Here is a 23,703-nt window from a genome sequence, read left to right as displayed (position 1 = left end):
AACGACAACTATCTCTTTGCAGTGATCGCCCCCACATGTGTCACATGGCGTAGATAGAACTGTAGTGCTTGACTACTCTGGAGGACTGTGCCTTCAAAATGTGTGGCAGAATGGATTGGTATGCTATTTAACCATTCTCGTGACAGCAGTTTTTGACAGTCCCGATAAGGGCGGAGTGCTAGAACAGCTACACCATATATAAAGATTTGGCAGGGACAAATGACAAGCCATTTTATCTGTAAACGCTACCGCTAATCAGCCTGCACTTTATTCCACATCCTGTTTCAAATAATTATCGAGGGTAAGATTTATTGCTTTCTTGTAGTCCAAAGTACGACGAAAACTCGTCTGGTGAGGGTGATACATTGTCAAATAAACTGGCACTCGTCTAAGGTTCAAAACGAGTGAAACATAAAATGACGTTTAGAGACCAGTTTCACCTTGTTACGCATCCTCCATAGTTGAAACTGGTAATTTTAGAAGGATTCAGCAGCACCAGAACAACGTCAGGAAGGCAACCCTATTGCAAAAACCAGCGTCTTCCAGTGTGAAACCAGCGCGCTTTTTGGCGCTGGGTCGCACTCGGTACGCTGGCACTCGCTGGGACTCACTGGGACACCAATGAGAGCGCTGGATAAGAGCTGGGTCACACTGGAAGAGACGCTGGTTCCACTGCCATGACGCTGGGGCGCACTGGTTTGTGCTGTACAGGCGCTGGTTCTCGCTCCAGTTCGCTGATTCGCACTGGAAAATGCGCTGGTTGTTTTTGTGCCGCGCTGGTTCCAGTACGCAAGGAGGAGCGCTGCTGAATAATAAATGCTTGATACAATTCATCGCTTGATACTAGTCTCTTGTCCTAAATAACGCTATATCTTAGGGTTATAAGACCCTATTTCGTGTAACAGCTTGGAATAAAGGTGCGTGAGCTGCCGTTTACTCATGCGCATTTGAAACTGAAAATCACTGTCGTTTTTTTTTTTTCATTTTCCCTTTTGACTGGGCGGATGGCTAAATTCTTGAATGAGACCACGTAAACGCAGAGGACACCGCGTTTTTTAGTACTTCGCACGCAACGTATGGCTGGGAGTTGTCGCCGTTGTCGCAGTGTAGTGGAGTGAACATGAAATGCAGAAGTCGTTCAGACGCGCGCGAACGGACCCCGAGTTCGAAGCCTATCGCTGACTGATATTATCGCACCGATAACAAAGCTGAGGTGATTCGTGCGCCTCCACTTTCCCTATTGTACTAAAAAAGTTCTGAGGCTCAAATACATTTTAGCTATCACCAGCTACGCGCGCCGAGATCGGTCCCCACCGAAATTTAGGCCTAGCATATTCGCCGAGTCCGTCCTCACGCTATCGGCGCGTCTAGGCTCAGGAATCAAGAAATCTAAAAAGGATAAATCACTCTATATTTTAGCTTTCGCATCGGTGTTCTTAAATAAACAATTTTTTCATGTCTACAGTGCCAGCACAAGAAGCGATGACCGCTGATGTGACGCGTCATAAAGACAGGTATATGTGCTATCGCCGAACGCCCCCAAGCACTAGCCGACGCTTCTCTGACGAACATGTATGACTGGACAGGCGTGTTGACTGAAAGGCATCACTGAACTAAGGAAACGTTGCATATACTTTGCGTGAAGAACAAGAAACGGCTATATCGCAATCGACAGCCCAGTCAAAAAAAGTGAATTGATCCAAGTGGTCACACCAGTTGATATCAATTGGACCAAAATGGAATCAATTGGAAACCAATTGGAGTGCTGCACTTGAACTGGAAAAACCAATTGGACTTCACAGTTCCAGTTGGTTATTCCAATTGGTTCACCATTTCCATTTGGTATCCCAATTGGAATGTTTGTTAGTCCAATTGGTTGTACACATTCCAATTGGAGACCCATTGGAACAGTGATTTCCAATTGGTGCCCCAATTGGAATGCTTGTATGCATTCGGTCATGCAATTGGTCGTACATCTCCAATTGGAGCAGACCCATTGGAACATTGCTCTTCCAATTAAAATTCTGGTTGTAATATTTCTTGTTAACATGACAGCCTGATTAAAAGTGTATCTAGCTCCGGTTAGAATCCTAGAACCATTAACCGTTTAATTATTTCTCGCTTGACTTCACAAGTTTCCAATTTAAACCCATATAAGGTATTTCAAGAGCTGCATGTCTTATGTTTGGATTCCTTAGGATTTTTGCTCGATCTTTAAATATACTGTAGGGTCCATGCTATCTCAAATTTGGACAGTTGGGCATTGCCAGCTGACAATCAGTTTATATATAGTACAGTGTAAAATGTAGCTAGAACTTTGTGTAATCTACAGTTGTGCTCCCAGAAGCTTTAACTTCTGTATCCTGCAAACGCCTAGATGAAAATAGGCCCAATGCTACAAGCAAACTTTGTAACTTGTGTAATTTTGTCATTTTTTCTTGGATATTTTGTGTATAGACATATCAGTGTTCACTCACAGCAACACGAACTTACCGATTTTAAGTAAAAAAACTGTCTAGGCAATGTATAGAATAAATGTCATTTTTACTGCAAGAATAAGTGAGTTGATTGGAAGAGGACTCATCTTCTGATGAATCTACAAGAAATGTATACCATTGATGACAGCCTTGCAAGCTAGTAGCAAGAATGTGATAATAGTTTTCTTATATTTAATTAAAGTGCACCAGCACAGTCACAAATTTAAGCGTTGTGCATAAAACAAGACCACCAAACATTTAAAACAAGTCCGTGGCATCCCAGCACGGTATATTTATTGACATGGGCAAAATTACAGCCGAGTTCAGACATAAGGGCATAAAAACAAGGCATAAATTTATATCCACGGAATGTATATACACACTCATCTTAAAACTTTTTGTGCGCTAACAAACAGGGACGAAGAGTAGGGGCAACACAAGGACGAGCGCTTTCTAACAACTGGTATTATTTTTTAAGAACCACCAGCTTAAATGCCCACAGATCTGCGCGATCTAGTCAACAGAGCACGCCTATAGCGCATATGATACCCGCAGATCTGCGCGATCAAGTCAAGAGAGCACGTCAATAGTACATATAACACTTGTGATAAAAAGACGTGGACAAAAGCCACCCGTTCAACATAAAAACAGCAAGGTGCATAAAACAACCACTTACAAAAAACAAAAAATAAAAAACAAAAATGTGTTACAGATGTGATGATAGAAGCGAATTTTCTCTATCCAACAATGAAACAGAAGGATGGCTGATACATTTTTCTTTTTGTTTTTCAATCCAGTGTGCTTCCACAATTTCCCTAGCGGTTTGATTCCTATGCCTATACAAAATGTCTGTGCTACTAAGACAAGGTGAGCAATCATGTTCTTGGGAATGCATTGCCAAATGCGTACTAGGGCGACCTTTCAGACTAGACAAGTGCTCCCTTAACCTCGTGTTATTGCATCTCGCAGTCTGCCCTACGTACACATGACCACACGTCACAGGAATCTGGTAAACAGCGTTCTTCGCGCAATCAACAAATTGGTTCTTGCGCGGATGTTTAACACTGCATTCTTTCTTTACATCACCCTTACTTTCGAACTTCTTTTTAACCTTAGAACACACACTACCTATTTTGTTTTTTGCCGAAAATACCACTCTTACTGCATAACTACCAGCCACCTTTTTAAGTCTGTGTGAAAGGCCGTGCACATATGGAATCACTGAAACCTTGGAAGCTACATACTTCTGCCTTTGATTCTTTGTGCATTGTCCTTTATCCTTTTTAAGCTCTTTCATTAGTCTAGCCCACGATGCCAGCATCACAGCGAGCGGGTACCCAGCCTTTCTCAACCTATCAACTTGCTCAAAAAATGCAATCTTTACAGTGTGGTGACATGACTTCAACAACGCTGACCGGAAACACGAAATGACTAACCCATTCTTCACAAGCCTGGAATGGTTTGAGGCATAGTTCATTAGCGGTTTTCCAGCTCGGGGTGAGAATGACCAACACACATGTTCAGGTAGGAATTTTAACTTGACATCAAGAAACTGTAGCTTATTATCTACCGGTACTTGCAAAGTAAATGTTAAGCCGTTGCCCATGTTAAGTCTCTGTTTGTTTGCGCACAAAAATGTTTTAACCCTTTGTTGCATGGTGTCCACTGTAGTGGACAAATTTCTGCGATTTTTAGAGCAAGTTCAGTGTACGCCAGGTGCTCCTGTGCATGCTGGTCACTACAGTGGACAAAAAAGGTGCGTTTTCGATGCGCTAGATGGCGCCACCATACTGCGGCTGCCTCGAAATTTTGCTACGAAGATGGCTGCCCCCTGCTCGAGCGGGTAAGTGACGTTTATCTTCACTTTTTGGCTTACCATTCGCACATTTCCTTAATTTGCGATGTATAATTATGCGGAAACAAGAAAAGAGATACTGTTAGGTACGCGCCATTGATATTACGACTGAGTAAACCATAGGTAAGTTTTCCGAACAACTTCTTTCAAATGTCCACTGTGGTGGACACCATGCATGGCGGGAAAACGACATGCCCATGTGAGGCTTTTCGTAAGGGTTTACTGCTGCTGCTCAGATTTGAGTGCATTATTTATTATGTTCTATATAGTTTTTAACGCAGCTTTACTTTGTTCTCATTAGGAGGATTCCGGCTTCAAAGAAGAAATTAACCGATGCGGAAATCGATAAACTATTGGATGTCCCGTTGCCACGGGACCAGGTGAATGCGCTACTTGGAGAAGACTTGCCATCTGGTAGTGACGATGATCGCCTTGACAGTGAAGATGATAGCCAGAACGAAGTAGAAGTGGACAGATGGAGTGATATAACCGATAGCAGTGCGAGTGAGGAGGAAGACGTTGACAGCGATGCTGAAGGCGAGGGCGCACCAAAACAGCGTCGCATTCAGAAGGAAAAGCCGAAGGTATGGCGTTGGGATAAGAGAGATATTCCTCATTGCACCAAAGTGCACAATGAGCTGAAGCCTAAGGCTGCAGCTGCTGAAGGCAAAACTGCTCTCAAAATGTTCAAGCTCATGTATGGTGAGGATCTCATTGAGCTGCTAACATTTGAATCTAACAGGCACAGAATATCTAATCGTCCAAAAATGAAGGTGATAACAAAGAATGAAATGGAGGTTTTTTTGGGCATATGCATGTACATGTCAATAGTCGACATCTCCTTTAGGCGTTCGTACTGGTCCTCAAACACTAGGCAGGACATGGTTGCTGACGCAATGACGGTGAACAGATGGGAGGAAATATTATCAGTTCTTCACCTCAACGATGCTGCTTTAGAAAAGAAGAGTTCTGAGGAAGGCTTTGATCGCCTCCAGAAAGTTCGTCCAATGATCGACCAACTGAATGCTTCATTCAAGAATTTGGCTGAACCAGAGTCTTGCCAGGCAATAGATGAGCAGATCATCCCCTTCAAAGGAAGGCACTCGCTAAAGGTGTACATGGCAAACAAGCCAAAAAAATGGGGATACAAAGTCTGGGTAAGGGCCGGTCAGTCCGGGTATGTTCACGAAATAGAGTTTCACGGAGACAACCTGAAGTCCGACCCGCCTGACGCACCCCAGACTATTGGCCCGTCAGGACGCGTAGTGCTGCGCCTTGCCAGAGCTGTACCTCCAAGTACGTTCCTTTTTTTTGACAATTTCTTTGCGTCCCCAGAGCTCCTGGCACACCTAAAGGATAAGGGACTGCATGCGACATGCACCCTGCGCAGAAACAGGGCAGCTAAATGCCCGTTGATGCCTGAAAAAGAGCTGAGAAAACAAGGCAGGGGCTCGTTCGACTACAAAGTCGATAGAGAGCATGGCATCATTGTTTGTGAGTGGTACGATAACAGGCTTGTAATGGTGGCCTCAAATGTGCATGGTGTCAACCCACTTGTAAAAGTGAGGCGGTTTGACCGAAAACAAAAAAAACACGTTGAGGTCGAAAGCCCTGCACTAATCGCAAGGTACAATGAAAATATGGGCGGCGTCGACAAGTGTGACATGCTGCTTTCTATGTACCGGACCCACCTCAAGACAAAAAAATGGTACGAAAGAGTAATTTTTCACCTGACCGATTTGGCTGTCGTAAACGCATGGCTGCTATACCGCTGTGTTGCAGCAGAGTGTAAGATGCAGCTAAGCCACTTCAAGTTATCGGTGGCGATAGCACTGATCAAGGCAGAATCAAGGACCACTGTTGATGAAACTGATTTTTCTAATGCACTAGCATGCTCAGCCGCAGCGAAACGAAGGCCGCCTGCGAAAGCAAGCTCGGTGTCCGCAGACGTGCGGTACGACAGCGTAAGCCACTTCCCCCGCCAGCAAACGTGTGCAGCACAAAGGTGCAAAATGAATGGCTGCAAGCGGAAGACAACATACCTCTGCGGGAAGTGCAAAGTGTTCTTGTGCATTGACGGCAAAAGTGACTGTTTTTTTTTATTTCATAATGAAGAGTAAAGTGCCCTTTTGTTATTGGAAGAACTTTGCCTGGTGGAAAAGGCAAACATAAACATTTCTACTTTCCCCTACCGGAGCTGGTATTCATGTTGTCCACTGTAGTGGACATTCTGTATCTTCCAAAATAAACATTTGAAAGAGATGAAAAAATTTTTCCCCTTTTTTCTGATGCAGAAAGACACGAAACAAGAAAAAAATCACAGTTCGCGCACGTAATTATTCCGCATGCAACAAAGGGTTAAGATGAATCTGTTCCAACTAGGCCGACTCGCAGTTATGCTTCAATATATACATACGTTGCGAAGCAGCATGCACAAAATGCACAAAATTCATACACAGCAGCATTTGAGATTAAAACAGTGAGCTACTTCATACTACAAATTAACAGTGCACAAAAGTTTTCACAAGGTAGAGCAACTAGAATTACAAAAACCTATTGGACACTATACACTGGCCACAAGAAACAATTTTCTGGCTAGAGGACTTACAAAAAAAACCATGCTACAAAAAGAAATAAGGATGAGACGAGAATACAGGTAAACAGGAGGGTCGCCACAAAAATGATTGCGATTGTATAAAGCATACCATGCATGTGTAAATTTAGAATATGTGAAAGTTGTTTGTTGTCCTTTTAACTTTGGAATGATGCCTTCAAAGATAGGACACAAATACAATATACATGAGAATGCTTATGTAAATTCGCTACAGTGGCCCCGATAACCTCGACATAGATTCAAGGAGCACATTACAAACTACAAGTCACAGAGCAGCATATGGAGACAAAACTTTAGTGTGTACATCAACACAAGCATGCAAATACTGCTGCTGAGCATATGGTCACAAGTTTAATTCCAGATTACATTTTACAAACATAACCAAAAAACCTGATTTCACACTGGATGCTCAAAAACATGAGAACAAGACGTAAATAGACATGAGCACAAATTGGAAAATTCAAAAAAAAAAAAGAAAAACTCCGGAGACGAAAATTAAACTGGGAACCCTACTAATGTGGTTCTCACAGCCTTGACATTGCAAATGGGAATGTTGCAAGCAAGCAATCATGTATTACAAAAGACTTTTTTTTTATTTAACCAGAGAACAAAATATAGTATGGTTACTCCCATAGTGCTCGCCAAGCAAAACGACTAAAGGGAAAGTGTACTGGGAGGAGCACATATGTATGCAGCACTTTACAAATTGATAAATACACTAACACTTCTTATATCTGCAGGCTGCAGAATTACTGCGGATGACTCCTTGTGAAGCACTTCTTACACATGATTTAGTGTCACGAAGTAATACTTTAATGGTCTGCACCTAAGCTTTTTAACACTTATGTAAGTCTTATCACCACTGAAAATGATTTGTTCAATGATGGCAAATGAGTTCTCAGAGAGCTGCACGGCTGAGCTGTTTGTCTTCTTGCTTGATGCGTACAAGCTGTCAGTAAGGATTGACCCATTTAACATTATTCTTCTGTATTGGACAGAATGTGGTGGGATCTCTTGATCACAAGGCAATGGACAGGCTGGTGGAGTATACTGAGAACTACTCCCAAGAAATCGGGTACCATCACTGCTGCATACACTTTTCTGCGTTACTTTAGTATCAAAAGAACTGCAGTACTGCACCACACTAGGGTTACTAGCCAGGTCCTGCAGTTCCATTACAGTATTTTCAATTTTCAAAACCCTGCACAGCTGATGGGGAATCCCATTTGCAGCTTTTACAGATTGCTTGAGGCCGCCGTTCCCAGATTCAAATGGAAATGCAGAGTGTGCCCAGAGCGGACCCCAGTAACGAATACTTTTCACAATATGTGTGAGCTGGTGCATATTAAATGTCATAAATGCTTTGCCAAAAAGCATTTGGGAACGCACATGAAACTCCAGCAAGAGTTGCTCAGCTCGAATTAACTCGCAAGTTTCTATTTTGTACTGCAGCATAATATGCAAAGCTTCAACTAAGCATGCCCAGTGCTGAAGGTATTTCTTGTCAAGAATGCCATCAAGCACTGGAATGCTGTAATACAATATCCAATTTTCCAGCTCCTTTGCTTTCCACCACTTTAGCTCTTTCGTAGGTCTTGGCAATCTTTTCAGATCCCTCGGTGGCCTGATAGCCATAAGCCTCTCATCGATTTTGTGTTGCTCAGGACTTAGCGAGTATGCACCACCAGAAGACTCGAACCATAAAGCTAAGAAATGTCGTCCAATCCCCAGCAAAATACAATGCATGTAGTCGGGAACAAAGCCCCATACTATGTTAAAATGTTGAAGACTTATCAACGGAGACTGTTTTCACACCACGAACAGTCACCCCTTCCGTAACTGCTTCTTGCATATCTTCAAGCATCTGGCTTTCTGTCCTCTCAGTGGAATTAACTGACTCTACTGGGTATTTTGTCGATCCACCAGCTGGTTCACCTTTCTGTAGGCACCAATTACACCCAAAATACCCATTAAATTGAGTCACACCTTGCATGGGTACCCTGGCAACAGAATCAACTGCACAGCAAATGCAGTAAGCTTTAAATGTCTGAAGTTGCCCCTGTCGCTCCAAGACAAAGCCATTTTCACTTAGCTGGCTCATTTGCTCGACAAATGTGCTTTGATAAAGCTCCATGTTTGGCTTCTCCTTCCAGAACCACAAGGCTGCAAGAACTCGTTTGGACATCCTCTGCTTAGCAGGAACCTCATTTACTATCAACTGAATGGGCCAAATGGCCGTGCCACTCGACTTGAAAACTGGTGTTCCATCAGCATTTAACGTGAAGCTGATTCTAGGCCCACAGTGTTGTGTTGCAGCGGCAAATCTTCGGTACATTTCACCATCCCATATATCAGCAACTGAACTATCATGGTGAAGTGGCTTTGTCAGGTCAAGAAATGTACAGTCCTTTAACAATTTTTGCAACTGTGACTCCACATCGAGAGTTACAAAAAAAGGCAAATCTGATAGACTGGAAACACTGGTTTTGTGTCTGCACTGTGTGCATTGAAAAGAGGAATTTGCTTCAGCATTTTCTATATGTGTGTAGCATTTAGGGCAAAAACAAAAATATGGCATTGTTGTGCCCGTTTTGCTCAACAGTTTGGAAAGCTGGTACCGGGAATGTGGCAATATTGGACATTCAAAAATTCTCTTTATAAGGTCTAAGATGCTGGTCAGCCCTGTAAATGATAAATTATTTTTTACAGCATGCTTCAGCACCAAGAGGAGAATATCACCTCTAGACACAACCACTCTTTCAGTGATAAGATCATTAAATATATCCCCGAAATACGGTTTACCACCATGACCGGGCCCCATGGAGCTGTCAGGAGTTTGCTGCTGAAAGCAGAAAAGGAATAACCACCCAAAATGGAGCAAATGCACAGCTGTCAACATGTACTGTTGGCTCTATAGAGCTTGACAGTCAAGCACTGGACCCGAAAAGGAGCTAGAAGCTGCTGTATTAGATGCCTACACTGAACAATGAGCAGGTAATTTAAAGCAAAACATTTTATAACCTAATGTGTGGACAACATGATTGCAACTGTTACTAAATATTTCACATGCATGTAGCAATAAACTCAGCACCACAACCTTCATTCTAAATGACACCAGTTTTCATGTTTAGTTTCCAGCTTTACAATATGGCTCACCCAGTCCCCATCATATGTATTATCCATAGGCAATTGTAATACATTGTTGGGAAAGCGAACTCCTTTAAAATTTTGGAGCGGCCTACCAATGCAACTATAGGTAAATGAAATTCTGATGTTTCAAGCAATGTTCCGCCTTGCAAGAATTATCCCCCCCTCCCAACTTTATCAGCGTATATAGACATCCCCCTCAATGAAAGCACACCAGAATGTTTTTGCAAAGAACCTATGCAAAAAAAATTTAAGATTGGTTAAGAGGTGATCAAATGTGCACAAGCCTATGGAAAATTTTTGCAAACTAATATGAACCAAGCTGCCCAATAAAAATTACATTACTAAACTTGAAAACTAAATATAGCCTGAAATTGAAGTCTATAAGCTGCAACTCGAGACTATACTCCTGTGTTTAAGCAGTCCCTTCATCATAAAGCAAATGATGACATGCAGTACATCTCGGAAAATTCTCGTGCCTTTTGTATAATTTCGATTGCACTGCTTAGTGCTTCTTCCAAAAGACATTAATCGGATTTCAATTCAAGCAATACTTCAACATCTTTTTATGGCAAACATTGCTCTAATATCAGAAGTGATCCTTATGTTAGCTACACTGAACTATTTCCAATGCCCAAGCCTGGTGAGTGGCCTACCAACAGTTATTGACCTCAAACATGTTTGGATAGTTTTTGTAAGCTCTGATGGACCTACCATGTCCTCTTCTGAAGTCAGCTCTCCAGGAACTTGTTGCTGTGAAGCGTCATCGTCAGACATGAACAGCTGCAAGAGAACAAAAGGACATCACTTAGTGCTTCTTCGATAAAAAAAATCAATGGGATTACAACTGGAGTGATACTTCAACGTCCTTTTATTGCAAGCATTGGTGTAATACCTAGCAGTGATCGTTATGTTATCTACACTGAACTATTTGCGATGCCCAAACGTGGTGAGTGGCCTACCAACAGACCTCAAACATGTTGGTGAAGTTCTAGTAAGCTCTGATGGACCTACCATGCGCTCTTCTGAAGTAAGCTCTCCAGGAACACATTGCTGTGAAGCATCGTCATCAGGCATGAACAGCTGCAAAAAAAGGAAGGCAGAAAAATAATGAAAGAGAAAAGGGGAACTAAACAGAGGTCAGACCCAGCTGTTATAGATGCACTCAGTGACATGCAAGATCAAAATCTTGCTTTATTTTAGTACAGAATCTACGATGCCAGCACACACAGTTAAAAGAAATTGTCAAGTGTTTTCATGTCTTGTCATTTTAAATTCTGCACCAAAAAACCAAGCATAGGGATTACGAAATAGCCTGCACTAACACATTAGCAGAGAGTTTGGTCAAGATAACATGCATGGGATATACTATATAAGGCAGCAGAGCATATTTACACACACACACACACACACACACACAACTGCGAGACTTTTCTTTCGAGGAACCCGTATGGGTTTCCTTTGTAGCAATTTCTACGAACAGGTGGATGTCTGATTTTCCCTTTAATATATGCCCCTATTCATCATTCAGCGATGTGTCATGGGAAGTTATTGGGCTGGCATGCTGCAACCTATCGCCAATTGCTTGCAGTTCTGAAGCGGCGTTATGAACCACGGCAGCTGTCGTGCTGCTGGCCGTTGCACTACAAATGTTGTTAATAGCCTCCTGCGATGAAATAGCTGATTATATCATACACTTAAGATCTGAAACATACTACCTCACCTGTTCATCATCACTACCCGATGCATCAGCTCCAAACTCGCAGTTTCTTTCTGTCGAGAATCGGGTTCTATCTGCTGCTTGGCTTGGTCCGGCTGCTGTGTCGTTAACAGGTGGATCATCATCAGCTAAGGATGCATCTCTTGACAGATCCTGAACATAGAAACACATTTTAGGAACATGAGTGTGCATTAACAGGAAGCTTCGCCTCGGTAGCTGTCATCTAAACAATTAGGAATGCGGAATATTTTTCTTTGAGAACCATAGCACGGGTTTATAATAGAAAAGGTCTGTTGCATTTAAATGAGAAAATAAAAATCAAGCAACTTTAGCAGAATATTTTGAATTCTGGGGTAACATTATTTTTTATTGCATGAAAACAGACAAATTTCAACACGCCAACTCTGACTCAGCCATGAAAATCAATACCATAATTCAGTAAACTGCACCTACTGATGCATCTAAAGCAGGCAAAATTGATGTATTCATTATGTACAGCTATAAGATAAGACACTTGTCTGTAGGTAGGATTTTTGCAAGGTTCGTGCAAATGTTGTAGCAACTTCACATAACCTCTGAAATCATACTGCCCGCTTTAGACGTGCTAATAGATGGAATTTACTAAACTACGACAGCTGCTTTCGGTATACAGAATGATGGGCTTGTGAACTTCGTACTTAATTTTTTCTCCTGAAACATATCGAGGCCCTAAACCAAAATTCTGCTTGTCCCTGTTGCTAAAACTTAGCTTTCTAAAGTGCAACAAAGTTCGCTCAAATCGGCACAGTGGTTCTATAAAACCAGTTCCGAGTTTCATACGGAAATCCGAATTGGGCCTTGACATAAAGCTTCTTCTTCATCGAAGAAAATGCAGTACACGGTGTCTAACTAACGGTTGCGCCGTTTACCACCGCTTTATTTGTACTCAAATGTAACAGCAGTGGCACTCTTTTCGGTACGCACTTTTTAATAAGGAATCTTTTAAGGCGTAGCTCGGCATGACTTCGCGTTGCAGGAGCGAGTTCTGCTGCAATTATTATTTCTTTATTATTATTTTATTTTTTATTTTTTTGCTGCCCCTCGCGCGTTCGGACAAAGAGAGCAAGTAACGATGCTGGGAGCTTTACTGAACTACCCAAACCAAAATATGCAGTCCCGTATAAATTTTGAACACAAAAATAAAACAGCGCGACAAGCGCACATCGAAGGTATCATGCAGAATAACAACAACGAGAAACTTGCACTGCGTTGGTGAGCCCTCGAAGTACTTCTCGGTAGCATGAAGTCTGATCCATGGTTAATGTACTCTTTATATGGGCCTCTCTTCTTTCTTTTTGGAGCATTATACATTATTTACGAAGTTTTAAGGCTCCCCAACGACTAAGCTACACACTCCACTTGGGAATCGCTCGGTGGGAACGGCGAAACATGTTCGTTGTTTCGTATTTGAATATTTTATTTAACAGTAATTTACTTCCCGCTTCCCATTATATATATTTAAGAAAAATGAAGTCAATAAATTAAATTTAGTAAAGTAGAAGTCACGTACGTCTACGCAGCGCGACGTTTTTAGGTGTCGGCATGCGGCCGGAAGTACGAGCACGCGGCTAGTATGGCTCTTCACATCACGTGTGCTACAGTCCAGCGCCTTCTAGACGTGCTATCCGCTGTACCAACGCGTGCGATCGTGTTCCGCTAGTTTTCGGTGCACGTGTCTTTCAGTTCGGAAAAGTTACCACAGATTTTCAGATGATAACCCACGCGAAAGTGCGTTATGAGGATGACCGGAAGCAGGCTGTTGTTAGCATTGATGCCATTGAAAACTTCAATCCTCAGCATACAAAGGATTTCAAGTCCAAATTCTTCTATTCTGTGAAGTGGACGGATCCTGATGGGACGTCGGATTATTACCGGGCTCGAATTCTCGCCTTGGGAGGTGAGCTCATTATTTTAAAGCCTAGTGTACATTTCGTTTGTTTTCTCAAGTTAAATATGCAGTGTATCTTGTGTTCCGCGATGCGCATATGCCGATTGCTGCTGCTTCCCTGTGCGTGCGCTCGATCGCCCGGTATTGTACCATCACAAGTACTTTTGTCCTGAAATTAGGGTAATAGATGTATTGCAACTTCTGTAGCATTCAAGTACGCTTAAGAAAAGTAATTATGGAGAAATCTTTTATAACATACGTGCAATTACGGTGGGTATCGGCTGCACAAATAACTATGAAAATGTTTCATGCTTTCTCTGAAACTACGCACAGTTGTATTTTCCCCCTCCTGTTTTCGCGCAGGTTTGCGTGCAGATTGAGCATGGCGGCTTTAGCACTGATGCAGCTAGACTACTGAAAGTTTTGATTTGCCTCTTATACGAATAGAAAGCGTATTATTTAGGCATGCACAATATAAGCATCAGTGTGTCAACTACTAAATGTGTTGCAACGTTTTATTTTTCCTATGCACTAGTAGCATATAGCCCCGTCGGACATGCGTAGCTCATATGAAGTTATTTCCTCTCGATATATTCCAGAATCTGAGGAAGACTTTGAAATTGACAGCGAGAACAGACCGAGGCTTCGCTTTGAGCGAATGGCATATTCGCCAAACGACGAGTCGGAAGATGATGATGTTCCGCCAGAGGTATCTGTTTACTCAGTGCTGTGTCAATGCTTATGGATTGTATCTCTTAAAGTAGACTTGTAAGACATTTTCTGGTTTTATGTGCAGCGCCCTGCAAGAAAGCAACATCGGGGACCGAAGCATGAACTACTTCAAATTCTGAAAAAGAAAACGAGTGCCCTGAGGCAACGAGAGGTGGAGGCCTCTCCGCAAAAACTAAAAAGGAAGAAAGTAGAAGATTTTGGTGACCCCCGTGTTCTTAATCTCCGTGAAAAGGTGCAGCGGCTAGAAGACGTAATAGAAAAAAAAGAGCGAAAGATAGAAGAAGTTCTAGCCAAGAACAAAACCCTCGAGCAGGAGGCAAAGGACCTTAGGCAGCTAAATATGAGGCTGCAAGAGAAAATGCTGATGATGCTCGACAACAAAGGTATGCAATTCAGCTTTCCATACTTTTGGGGCTGCGACATACTGCTATTTAATATGTATGCACTATGTTTAGCTAGATTGTTAAAAATTAAAATTATATATTAAATTAATATATTAAATAATTGTTAATATATATAAATTAAAATTTATATACATTAACATTTCCTTAATGCTATTTAACATATAAAATTTTGAACAATGGGTGATGCCATCCTGTCTTGAAGTAACTGCATTCTGCTGTTTGTAATGAGCCATATCTCATGTTGATAATGCAGGCTACTGTGGAGCTCCACGGCACCAAAATTCATTTGATGATTCTGTAGTTGGGGAAACGCAAGCTAATGAAAGCTTAGAGAGAACCGAACAGTCCACACCTCCACTGCCACCGCCAGCCAGTTGAGTCAGGAAGGATAACAACATGGTAAGATACCGATCTAAAGGGCAACTTCTGCAGTTTTTTTTGTATTATTGCTATGTGCTTGTCATCGGTTAAATTTTTTTTGCAACACATTCCTCTCGTGCAGGTGGACATTGGCCGTGGTTTGGCAATTAATGCACAAGCGTGGAGCCACATCCAAGGCCACCAGAAGGATTCACTCTTTGTGAAAGATCTCCTGCTGGGCATTTGGCCAAAGGACCAGTTAAAAAACCGCTCTTTACAAGGTGCATAACTGCACATTAAAGCTTATAGCATTTTTAAATAGAAGTTGCAACGTTATGGGCACGTTGCAAGTGCTAGGCGGCGCCCTGTCTTTCCGACCCCTAGCGCCATCTGACGAATAGTTGCGCGAATGTGGTAGGATTACTCACGGCGTCAGCAGCCCGCGCTGCGTGTTTGGCGCCCTGTCAAACGGTAGTGATGGCGCGAAACAGCGTGCCGATATTAATTTTAACCGGGTTTCGGGAATTACAAGATCTTCATAGCTTTTTTAGGAAAAAGAATTTAGAGAAAGGAAGTCGTCTATTTGAAGTGGGGCACGTCTACGGCGTGAGCGAAGTGCTGAACTCGCACTGATCGGAAGTGACTGCTAGGTTTATTCCGCAAACGAAAAATAATGCACCAGCGAGATGCGTGAAGCTCAGCTTAAGTTACTTCGTTATCTATGGTGTGGACGCATGAAATTACAGGCGACATTGATTCTTGAAGATCGGCGACAGCAGACAAATCCTAGCGGGGAGCTGCGATTGCCGTGCTGGCATCGCAGGGAAGTGCAAGGACGCCGCGGTAGTTTCCCTGTACCTACAGGACGGCAAATACGAATCCAAAACATCTCATCCAAGAACGTGGGGCGTACGAACGACTCGTAAGACCTACCAGAGTTATTCTAACGTTGCCCTCCCCAAACACAAAAAAAGGGGATGAACTTACCCGTTGTTAGACTACGCTGGGAAAATATTTTCGCCCAAGTTACTGGAAGTGCGATACTATTATGTTGCGATTTTTCAGTGCGTGCAAAGGAGGTTCCAATAAACCACGTTGTCAAAAATTTTGGTGATCTCATCTGCCCCTTCGTTGATATGCTGGGCGCAAAAGGGTGTATGCCAGCTCAGCCGGCTGCAACCCCTCCTTAAATCTCTCAGCAAGCCCTAGCGCTGTTTGAATGGGAGAGGATTGCGAAAGAGGTCCACAGCTTTACTGCGGTATAGTGTGGGAACAAACTACTTTGTTTGCTGCATATCCTGGTACGCACTGCAGGCAGTGACGTAGCAAAGGGGGAACGTCTAGAGACACGCGGAAATTGTTGATGTCCTCGCCTTCCTCGAATAAACCCGGGGGATGGGGAGGGGACAGAAGACCTATGGGCCCCGGATGCCAGACGACCTAGCTACGCCACTGACTGCAGGTGTCCCGTTGCTGCCATCATTGCTGTAAAAGCAAAGAATTCAGCGTTATAACGCACTTGGCATAACGCCGGAACATAAAACAGCTTATGCCGTCGGACGAGCGCTATCCAGTGTTGACGCCGTTCTGGTTCATATGGTCGGCTTGGAAACCTGTAAAACTTTCTTCCTCGTGAGTTGGTGTACGTGCTCTTGCAGCCCACTACTCAACAGCTCGGGTTGCACTTCGGCATTGCTCAGAAAAGGCAACAGCTACGCGCGAAACAGTGCTCATACAGGCTTTCCGAACGCAAGCGAGCCGGTCGTATCCTGCCGGTTCCGCGCTCGCCGCCGCGAGGGGCGCCCTAGTAGGCGCGGGAACTACGTGCGCAACCTGCCTATGGTGAATAGTCGATTTCTGTCTTGCAGGTAAGCGGTGTCCTAGATACCCAGATCGGCCTGCAAAGGCGCCGCTGACACCTTCGAAGGTGGAAGTGATGCGCGGTAAGTGGATAGTGTTACAGTCTTTATACTCATTAAAAAAAATTTGTTGCTGCCAGCTAGTGAGACCTTGTGAATTTTTCTGTTTCAGACTGTTACAGACAAAGACTACGGTGCCAGGGTGTCCCAGAACATCTTTTGCCTGCTGCACTGAAGCAGCTGAACCATTTCGTGGTTGAGAAGCTGGCAGACCTTGAGAGGCTGGCAAAACGGTAAAGTGCTGTTGTGCATGTTTGGCGACTAATTTCGAAAAGCTTCTAAATTTGTCTAGTTTGGGAACAACATGCAGCCCTAACCTTCAAATAGATCCATCTTTTAAGTGAATATAGTTTAGCAGCACGCAATTGCTAAAGAATGCGCAGCATCAGCTCCCTTACTTTCATTTCTTTATAATTAGTTATCATTAATGGAAGTTCTGCAGCAAGAAAGAGACAAATACATAAAATGTGAAATGACTGCTTATTGCACCACATCTCCACCTAGGCTCATAAGATTTGTTACCTCCATGTCGACTGTAGACTGAATTAACTGTAACGGTTCCAAACACTGTACGTCACCCAAGTGAGCAAGCCAAGCTAATTTTTCAGTCTAAACTATTAATAGCAGCGCATGACCGTGAGTGTGCAGTGTGGTTGCTAGTGCCGGCTTTTCTTGTTCCAAAAGCTGTTCCAAAACACCAAAAGTCACTTCCAGCACTGCATTACAGCAACAGGAAACTTCTTCGAGTACTTTTTGTGGCGCAGTTATGAGAATAGTTTGCATAGTTTGTGTGAAAGTCTATGAGAATAGCATTTTTGCAACAAGCGCGCAGCCCTCTTGATATAATTGGAATGCGCTTCTTGGCATAGCAAGACGAGTGAGCATAACGCATTCCACACAACTGAACTTTTATTAACTGCTATCCTCTCGAAGATAACCCACATTTTTCTGCATGCATGTGCTATTGACACTACCCCCAACGTGCCGTTTTCCATTGCCACGCTATCATCTGTTACAGCTACAACACATATATATTCATAATGTACTGCGCGGGCAGCACCATCATTTTGCTGCAGGATGTGCACAAACTTGAAGCTTTCCTGCCCTTATGCATATTTCGACATTTTTCAGGGAAAAGGACAACCATGACCCTCAAGCAAGCCATGACTGAATGCAGCATGCTTCTGTAGTGGAAATTTATTTTAAAAAATTTTAAATATTTTCACAATAGTCATTGTAATAGTGATCCATGTTCTGTTTGAGCAGTAATTTCTTATTTAACACATCTCTCATTAAGCATATCATAAGAAGCCAACAAACACTGACACCAAGAACAACATAGGGGAAATGAGATGTGCTTAATAAGTGAAATGAAGAAACGATAAATTAATGGAAATCAAAGTGGATGAAAGAACAAGTTGCTGCAGATGGGAACCGAACCCACAACCTTCGCATGTTGTGGGTTCGGTTCCCACCTGCGGCAAGTTGTTCTTTCATCCACTTTGATTTCCAATAATTTATCGTTTCTTCATTTAACTTATTAAGCACATCTAATTTCCCCTATGTTGTCCCTTGGTGTCAGTGTTTGTTGGCTTCTTATGATATGACTAATAAAAATCGGGCGCCTCGGTCAACTCCCTCTCTTCTCGTTCTGTCATTAAGCAGGCATATCAGTTTTACCTAGTCATACTGATTCATAATCTCTTCCTTCAGTGCTAATTTATTTATTTACTACTAAATACTTCTGACTTTAATGTTGAGCTTTAGGTCACAGCAGCTGTTTACAACTTCATCGCTGAACGCGTTACCTCCTTAACCTAGTCATTTTTTATTATGTTCCGCACAGTATCGCTTATGTTTATATTTTTAACGGCCCTGCTACGACAGCAAAGTTACTGCATGCTGACCAGTTTTCTGTTATCTTTTCTGTGCTGATGTAGAAGATCGAGTTACATTTTAAAGAGAATTGTTGGTATGAAAGTATTTCATACCAGGTATTTGTACTTGGCAAATAAATGAAGCCTTTGGAACAGTCCTGTTGTCATTTTTATGCGTCCCTAATATAGTTCGTTTAGTTAGTAATATAGTTCACTATTTGTTCACTCTATGGTGCATGAGATCTTGTTCTGCAGTTCTGATGGTTGCCTTCTGAAGCAATCGAAAATGTAAATAGTTTAATTTAGGACAGTATGATTTATCATTTTATGTACACCACATGCAACAAAAAGGTTACTGCTTTTGGTCATTCTCACTGCTGAAGCTGCAAGCTGTTGTGAACAATGCCAACAATGCTACTTTTCTGCCACCTCCCTGTGTAATTAGCCTGTGCCAAGGCTGTGCTCCGCCAGCTGAGAGGTTAGATGTTGCAAGCCATTTCCTTCGAGGACTCTAAGAAGAATGCCGCCAGGGTGTTACGTGCAATTTCTAGTATCCTGCCGTCGGGACCACTTCTATTCCTTCTGTAAATTGTCTTAATGAACAATGCCATACTTTTCACCTACTTGTGCCCCGTCACAATGTATTTAAGTGTAATTATTATAAGCAACAAGTACCTTTGTATGGTTTTTATTTCGTGCATCTGCACCTGGGTCTGCGTTACATGCTTGCCACCAGTTAGTTTCAATTGGATGACCATGTGTGTTTAACTGGTTAAAATGTAGGACACCAGTTTATGTCAACTGGTTGACCTGTTGCGTACCATTTAGGTTCAATTGGATGACCAGTTGGCTCCAATTGTATAACCATGTGTGTTTACTGGTTAACCAGCTGGATACCGGTCTACTTCAGCTGGTTGACCAGTTGGGCACCACTTAGCTTCAATTGGACGACCATACAAGTTCAACTGGTTGACCATTTAGGCTCAATTGGATGGCATCTGTGTTCAACTGGTTAACCAATTGGGTACCAGTTAGCTTCAATTGGACAACCATATATGTTCAACTGGTTGACCAGTTGGGCACCATTTAGGCTCAATTGGATGGCATCTGTGTTCAACTGGTCAAACAATTGGGCACCATGTTGCTTCAACTGGACGATAAGTTGGGCACCAATTAGTTTCAATTGGATGACCAGTTAGTTTCAATAGGTTTATCAACTGGTTTACCAATTGGATGTAATTGGTGCCCTCCAACTGGTGGCGAAATTCCAATTGGTTGTAAACCAATTGGACCCAATTGGTATTTCTCCAATTGGACCCATTAATTTTTTTGACTGGGAGTAACAGCCCATACACTGTCCCGGGTCGGCGGTTCATTTAAGACTTTTTTTCGAAGATAAAATAGCAATCGCAAGTGAAAATCGATGTTGTGGCACTTCCAAGCGTACTACTGAATACAGACAGCAACTTTTTCTTGCTGGTACAGGCGTAAGTTTTAGTGGCTGGGTGATAGCGCATCAACCATGCCTGTACGAGACGTACCTCTGCAAACAAACTGCTCCTCAGCTTTGACATGGCAAATTATCCGAATTTTTCTGTCTGCTGGTGTGGCGTCGCGGTAAAGTGCCGGGCTTCGGATCTGTAGGTCGGACGATCGAATCCTGCCCGGACCAGTTTTGTTCTTACGTTTTTATTTTTTATTTTTCTTATTGCGCTAAAACGCTCTTTGTTGCTTTCTGTATTCAAAAAAATATATACGGCGTCCAGGCACCGCATATTTAACGCGCTAGAGCTGTTTTTCGCACGAGTAGCTAGTGCCTCCCAGCACGCTGCGGCTTCCCAGCGCCCCAGCATCCAGCGCGCGGCACTGGGCCCATAATCTGGCGCACTGGGTCCCAGTGGCACTGGGTTTTGCAATAGGGAATGGAAGCTCAAACGCCTTGGTGGATCATCACATGACTACTAACCACATCATCGATTAAGATGCTGCGAGAATAATCGTGACAGTGAAGCGCCTATGTTCAAGAGTATTCTTAGAATCTTCACGTATTCAAACGACTATAATCGCGATTAACCGGACACGGGGTAATCTCCCCGAGATATACATGCGCACTCTTCACCACCTAACACACATAAATATCACCCCTCCTAGCGCTCATTTCCATTGTGAACACGGGACCCACAGCGGTATCGAAACGTGATTTTCTGTTTTATTACTATTAAACCTTAAGTGAGTACCAGTTTATATGACAATGTATTACTATTTAAATCTATACGATATCTTCTGCGCATATATCGACAAAACCGATTCGAGGCTCACAGCAAAAAACGTTCTAAAAAAATAGGGCAGGGAGCATCAGAAAACAACGCAGTAGGTAATTAAAAAAAATGAAATGTAAAATATGTAACTGATAAGGAAATATACGTGATTGAAGAGGGGGATAGTGTTGTTTAGATAAATAAAAAAAATGCTGGCTCTGCCGTAATCGAGCATCGGTGTAAGCATGCACGCAATGGCTGCCAAAAAAAGCAGATTACTTGGAGTAAACACGAATATTACTCCCAACCATCCGCGATGCGCCGAACGCTGCCGGCCTGGATGGATGGATGGATGGACGGATGTTATGTGCGTTCCCTTCGGAATGGGGTGGTGGGTTGCGCCACCAAGCTCTTGTAGTTATACTCCCTGATATTCTGCCTAGCAAAAACAGAAAAAAAACTCACGATCAATTTTAATAACCAGATAATCTGAACCCCTTTCGTAAACTTTGTTTTTGTCGTTTTCTTACTCCCACCGATCTTCCAATCACCTCTTACTGATCACTATTGCGGACATGTTTACTCTACCCCTGCTCTCGCTGAACCCAAAGGCTTCAAGCAGTCCAGTGGTAGCTGAATCGACCGCTGAGCAGATATCGTCATATTATAATAAAACATGCTCCATCGTTTCCCTAGCTTTACCACAGCAAGCACATGCTTCCTCTTCCTTCTTATATGTTGCTTTAAAGGTGCGTGTACTAAGGCATCCTGATCTCGTTTCGAAAGTAATGAACTTCCCTTTGAGTTATCATATTTTTTTTTCTTTCCTGATGTTCTTTTTTATTTTAATTAGTTACTCATGGCAGGTATTGTTCCCACTGCCGCAACCCATGAGATTATTTCAGCCTTTCTAACTTTCCGGTTGACGTTCTTTGTTACTTTGTTTCTGACCCTACAGGCCGCATACTTGCTGCTAAGCTTATTAGTTCTTTTCCTGCACTATGAATCAATGTTTGTTCTGTACAAATCCTCAACACTCTACCAGATCATTCACTTTCTTCCATATTCCTCAGTGGCTCTTCATAATTAATTTTACTGTGAGCTTCCCTCACTTCAAAACTTGTCCGGCCCATATCACCCTGCACAGCTTCATTTGTAGTCTTCCCGTGAGCGCGCAATGCGAGGCATCCCACTGACCTTTGGTTGCCACCGAGTCCTGATTGTACCCCTCATTTCAACGACAACCGCATTTCCAAAAGTAAGTCCTGGAACCATTACACCTTTCCACATACCATGCAGGACCTCGTACCTTTTGCATCATCATAGCGCTCTGTGCTTCATTATGGCGGCATTTCTCTTCGCCTTGACGGGTTTTATTTATTCCTGTGTTTCCATATATCCATTTCCCTCGTTTATCCATATACCAAAGTAGTTAGATTCTCTTACCCGAAGTATTTCCTGCCACTGTATTGCCACAGTCGGTTCACTGTTTTAATTGAATAACATAACACCTGTATTTCTAACGCTAAATTTCAACCCAGATTCTCGCCTTCCCGTCCATGGATATTAGGCAGACGTTGCAAATCACTTTGATTGTTAGCTAGCAATACAATGTCGTCCGTATAAAATAAACCTGGAAGCCCCGCCTAGTCACGCAGCGTGGCGCCATCTCTCGAGAAGGCGTCGAAAACCCGCACCACGGAACTCATGGTTCGCTCGCGTTCTAAACAGTACTGGCAGCACTGCCTCAGCTTTAAAAGTTGGCAACCAAGTGTACAGTGCACCCTGTCTGCCCTTTAAACGTCGCTATTCGAAATGACAAACGAAACTTCAGCGTACTAGAAGAGACAGGTTGAGTGGTATTGTGAACGAACATTCTGAAGAAATCGGAAGCAATATCTTTTGTAACTTGTTTGGGCAGTAAATCGCGTATGCAATGCGGTCCTGTACGAAGGGCTGGCGGGCAAGAGACGGAATTTTCTTAAGTTTTGATTAGTTGATGGGATGATCTCGTATTCTTTGTCGCAGTGATGCTGGGACGTTCTCGTCTGAGTGCCCGGATAACGGTTCTCACTTTTGGCTCTAGGTCACTTGAAGGCCGCCGTCAACGGGAGCTAAAAGCGTTTCACGCTCAATAGCAGATCGCTCGTAGACTTCGGCTATGAAGCCAAATATGTTGCTTCATAACAGACCTGCCACTCCTATACTTCAATACAGCGACTGAAATATACGAATCTTAATAAACTGCGCTTACGTAACCATCTGCGCCTTTTCTAAGCCGCCGGTGGGCCCTTGGTGTATAATATATATTAACTTGTAAAATTATCTTCTTGCCATGCTGCGGAGTTCGAAATATACGCATCGACATGGGCACTCCAGAAAACATCTCAAAGTAGATTTTGTTTATTAATTC

At 42.9% G+C, this 23,703-nt stretch overlaps 1 protein-coding gene across 1 annotated transcript; it reads left to right on the top strand.

Annotated features, from left to right (window-relative positions):
- The first annotated feature begins 13,470 nt into the window (after positions 1–13,470).
- LOC126520774 (BEN domain-containing protein 5-like) lies at positions 13,471–18,391 on the top strand. The gene is made up of 5 exons (XM_055064750.2): positions 13,471–13,749; positions 14,340–14,449; positions 14,537–14,943; positions 15,309–15,517; positions 17,105–18,391. Exons 1-5 carry the CDS (start codon positions 13,563–13,565, stop codon positions 17,353–17,355), a joined length of 1,164 nt encoding a protein of 387 aa, XP_054920725.1. The 5' UTR covers positions 13,471–13,562; the 3' UTR covers positions 17,356–18,391.
- The last annotated feature ends 5,312 nt before the right edge of the window (positions 18,392–23,703 follow it).

This window comes from Dermacentor andersoni, chromosome 10 (genome assembly GCF_023375885.2).
Source record: "Dermacentor andersoni chromosome 10, qqDerAnde1_hic_scaffold, whole genome shotgun sequence".
Lineage (NCBI taxonomy): Eukaryota > Metazoa > Arthropoda > Arachnida > Ixodida > Ixodidae > Dermacentor > Dermacentor andersoni.
The sequence above is the reverse complement of the archived record's forward strand: the minus strand, read 5'-3'. Positions and strand labels throughout refer to the sequence as shown.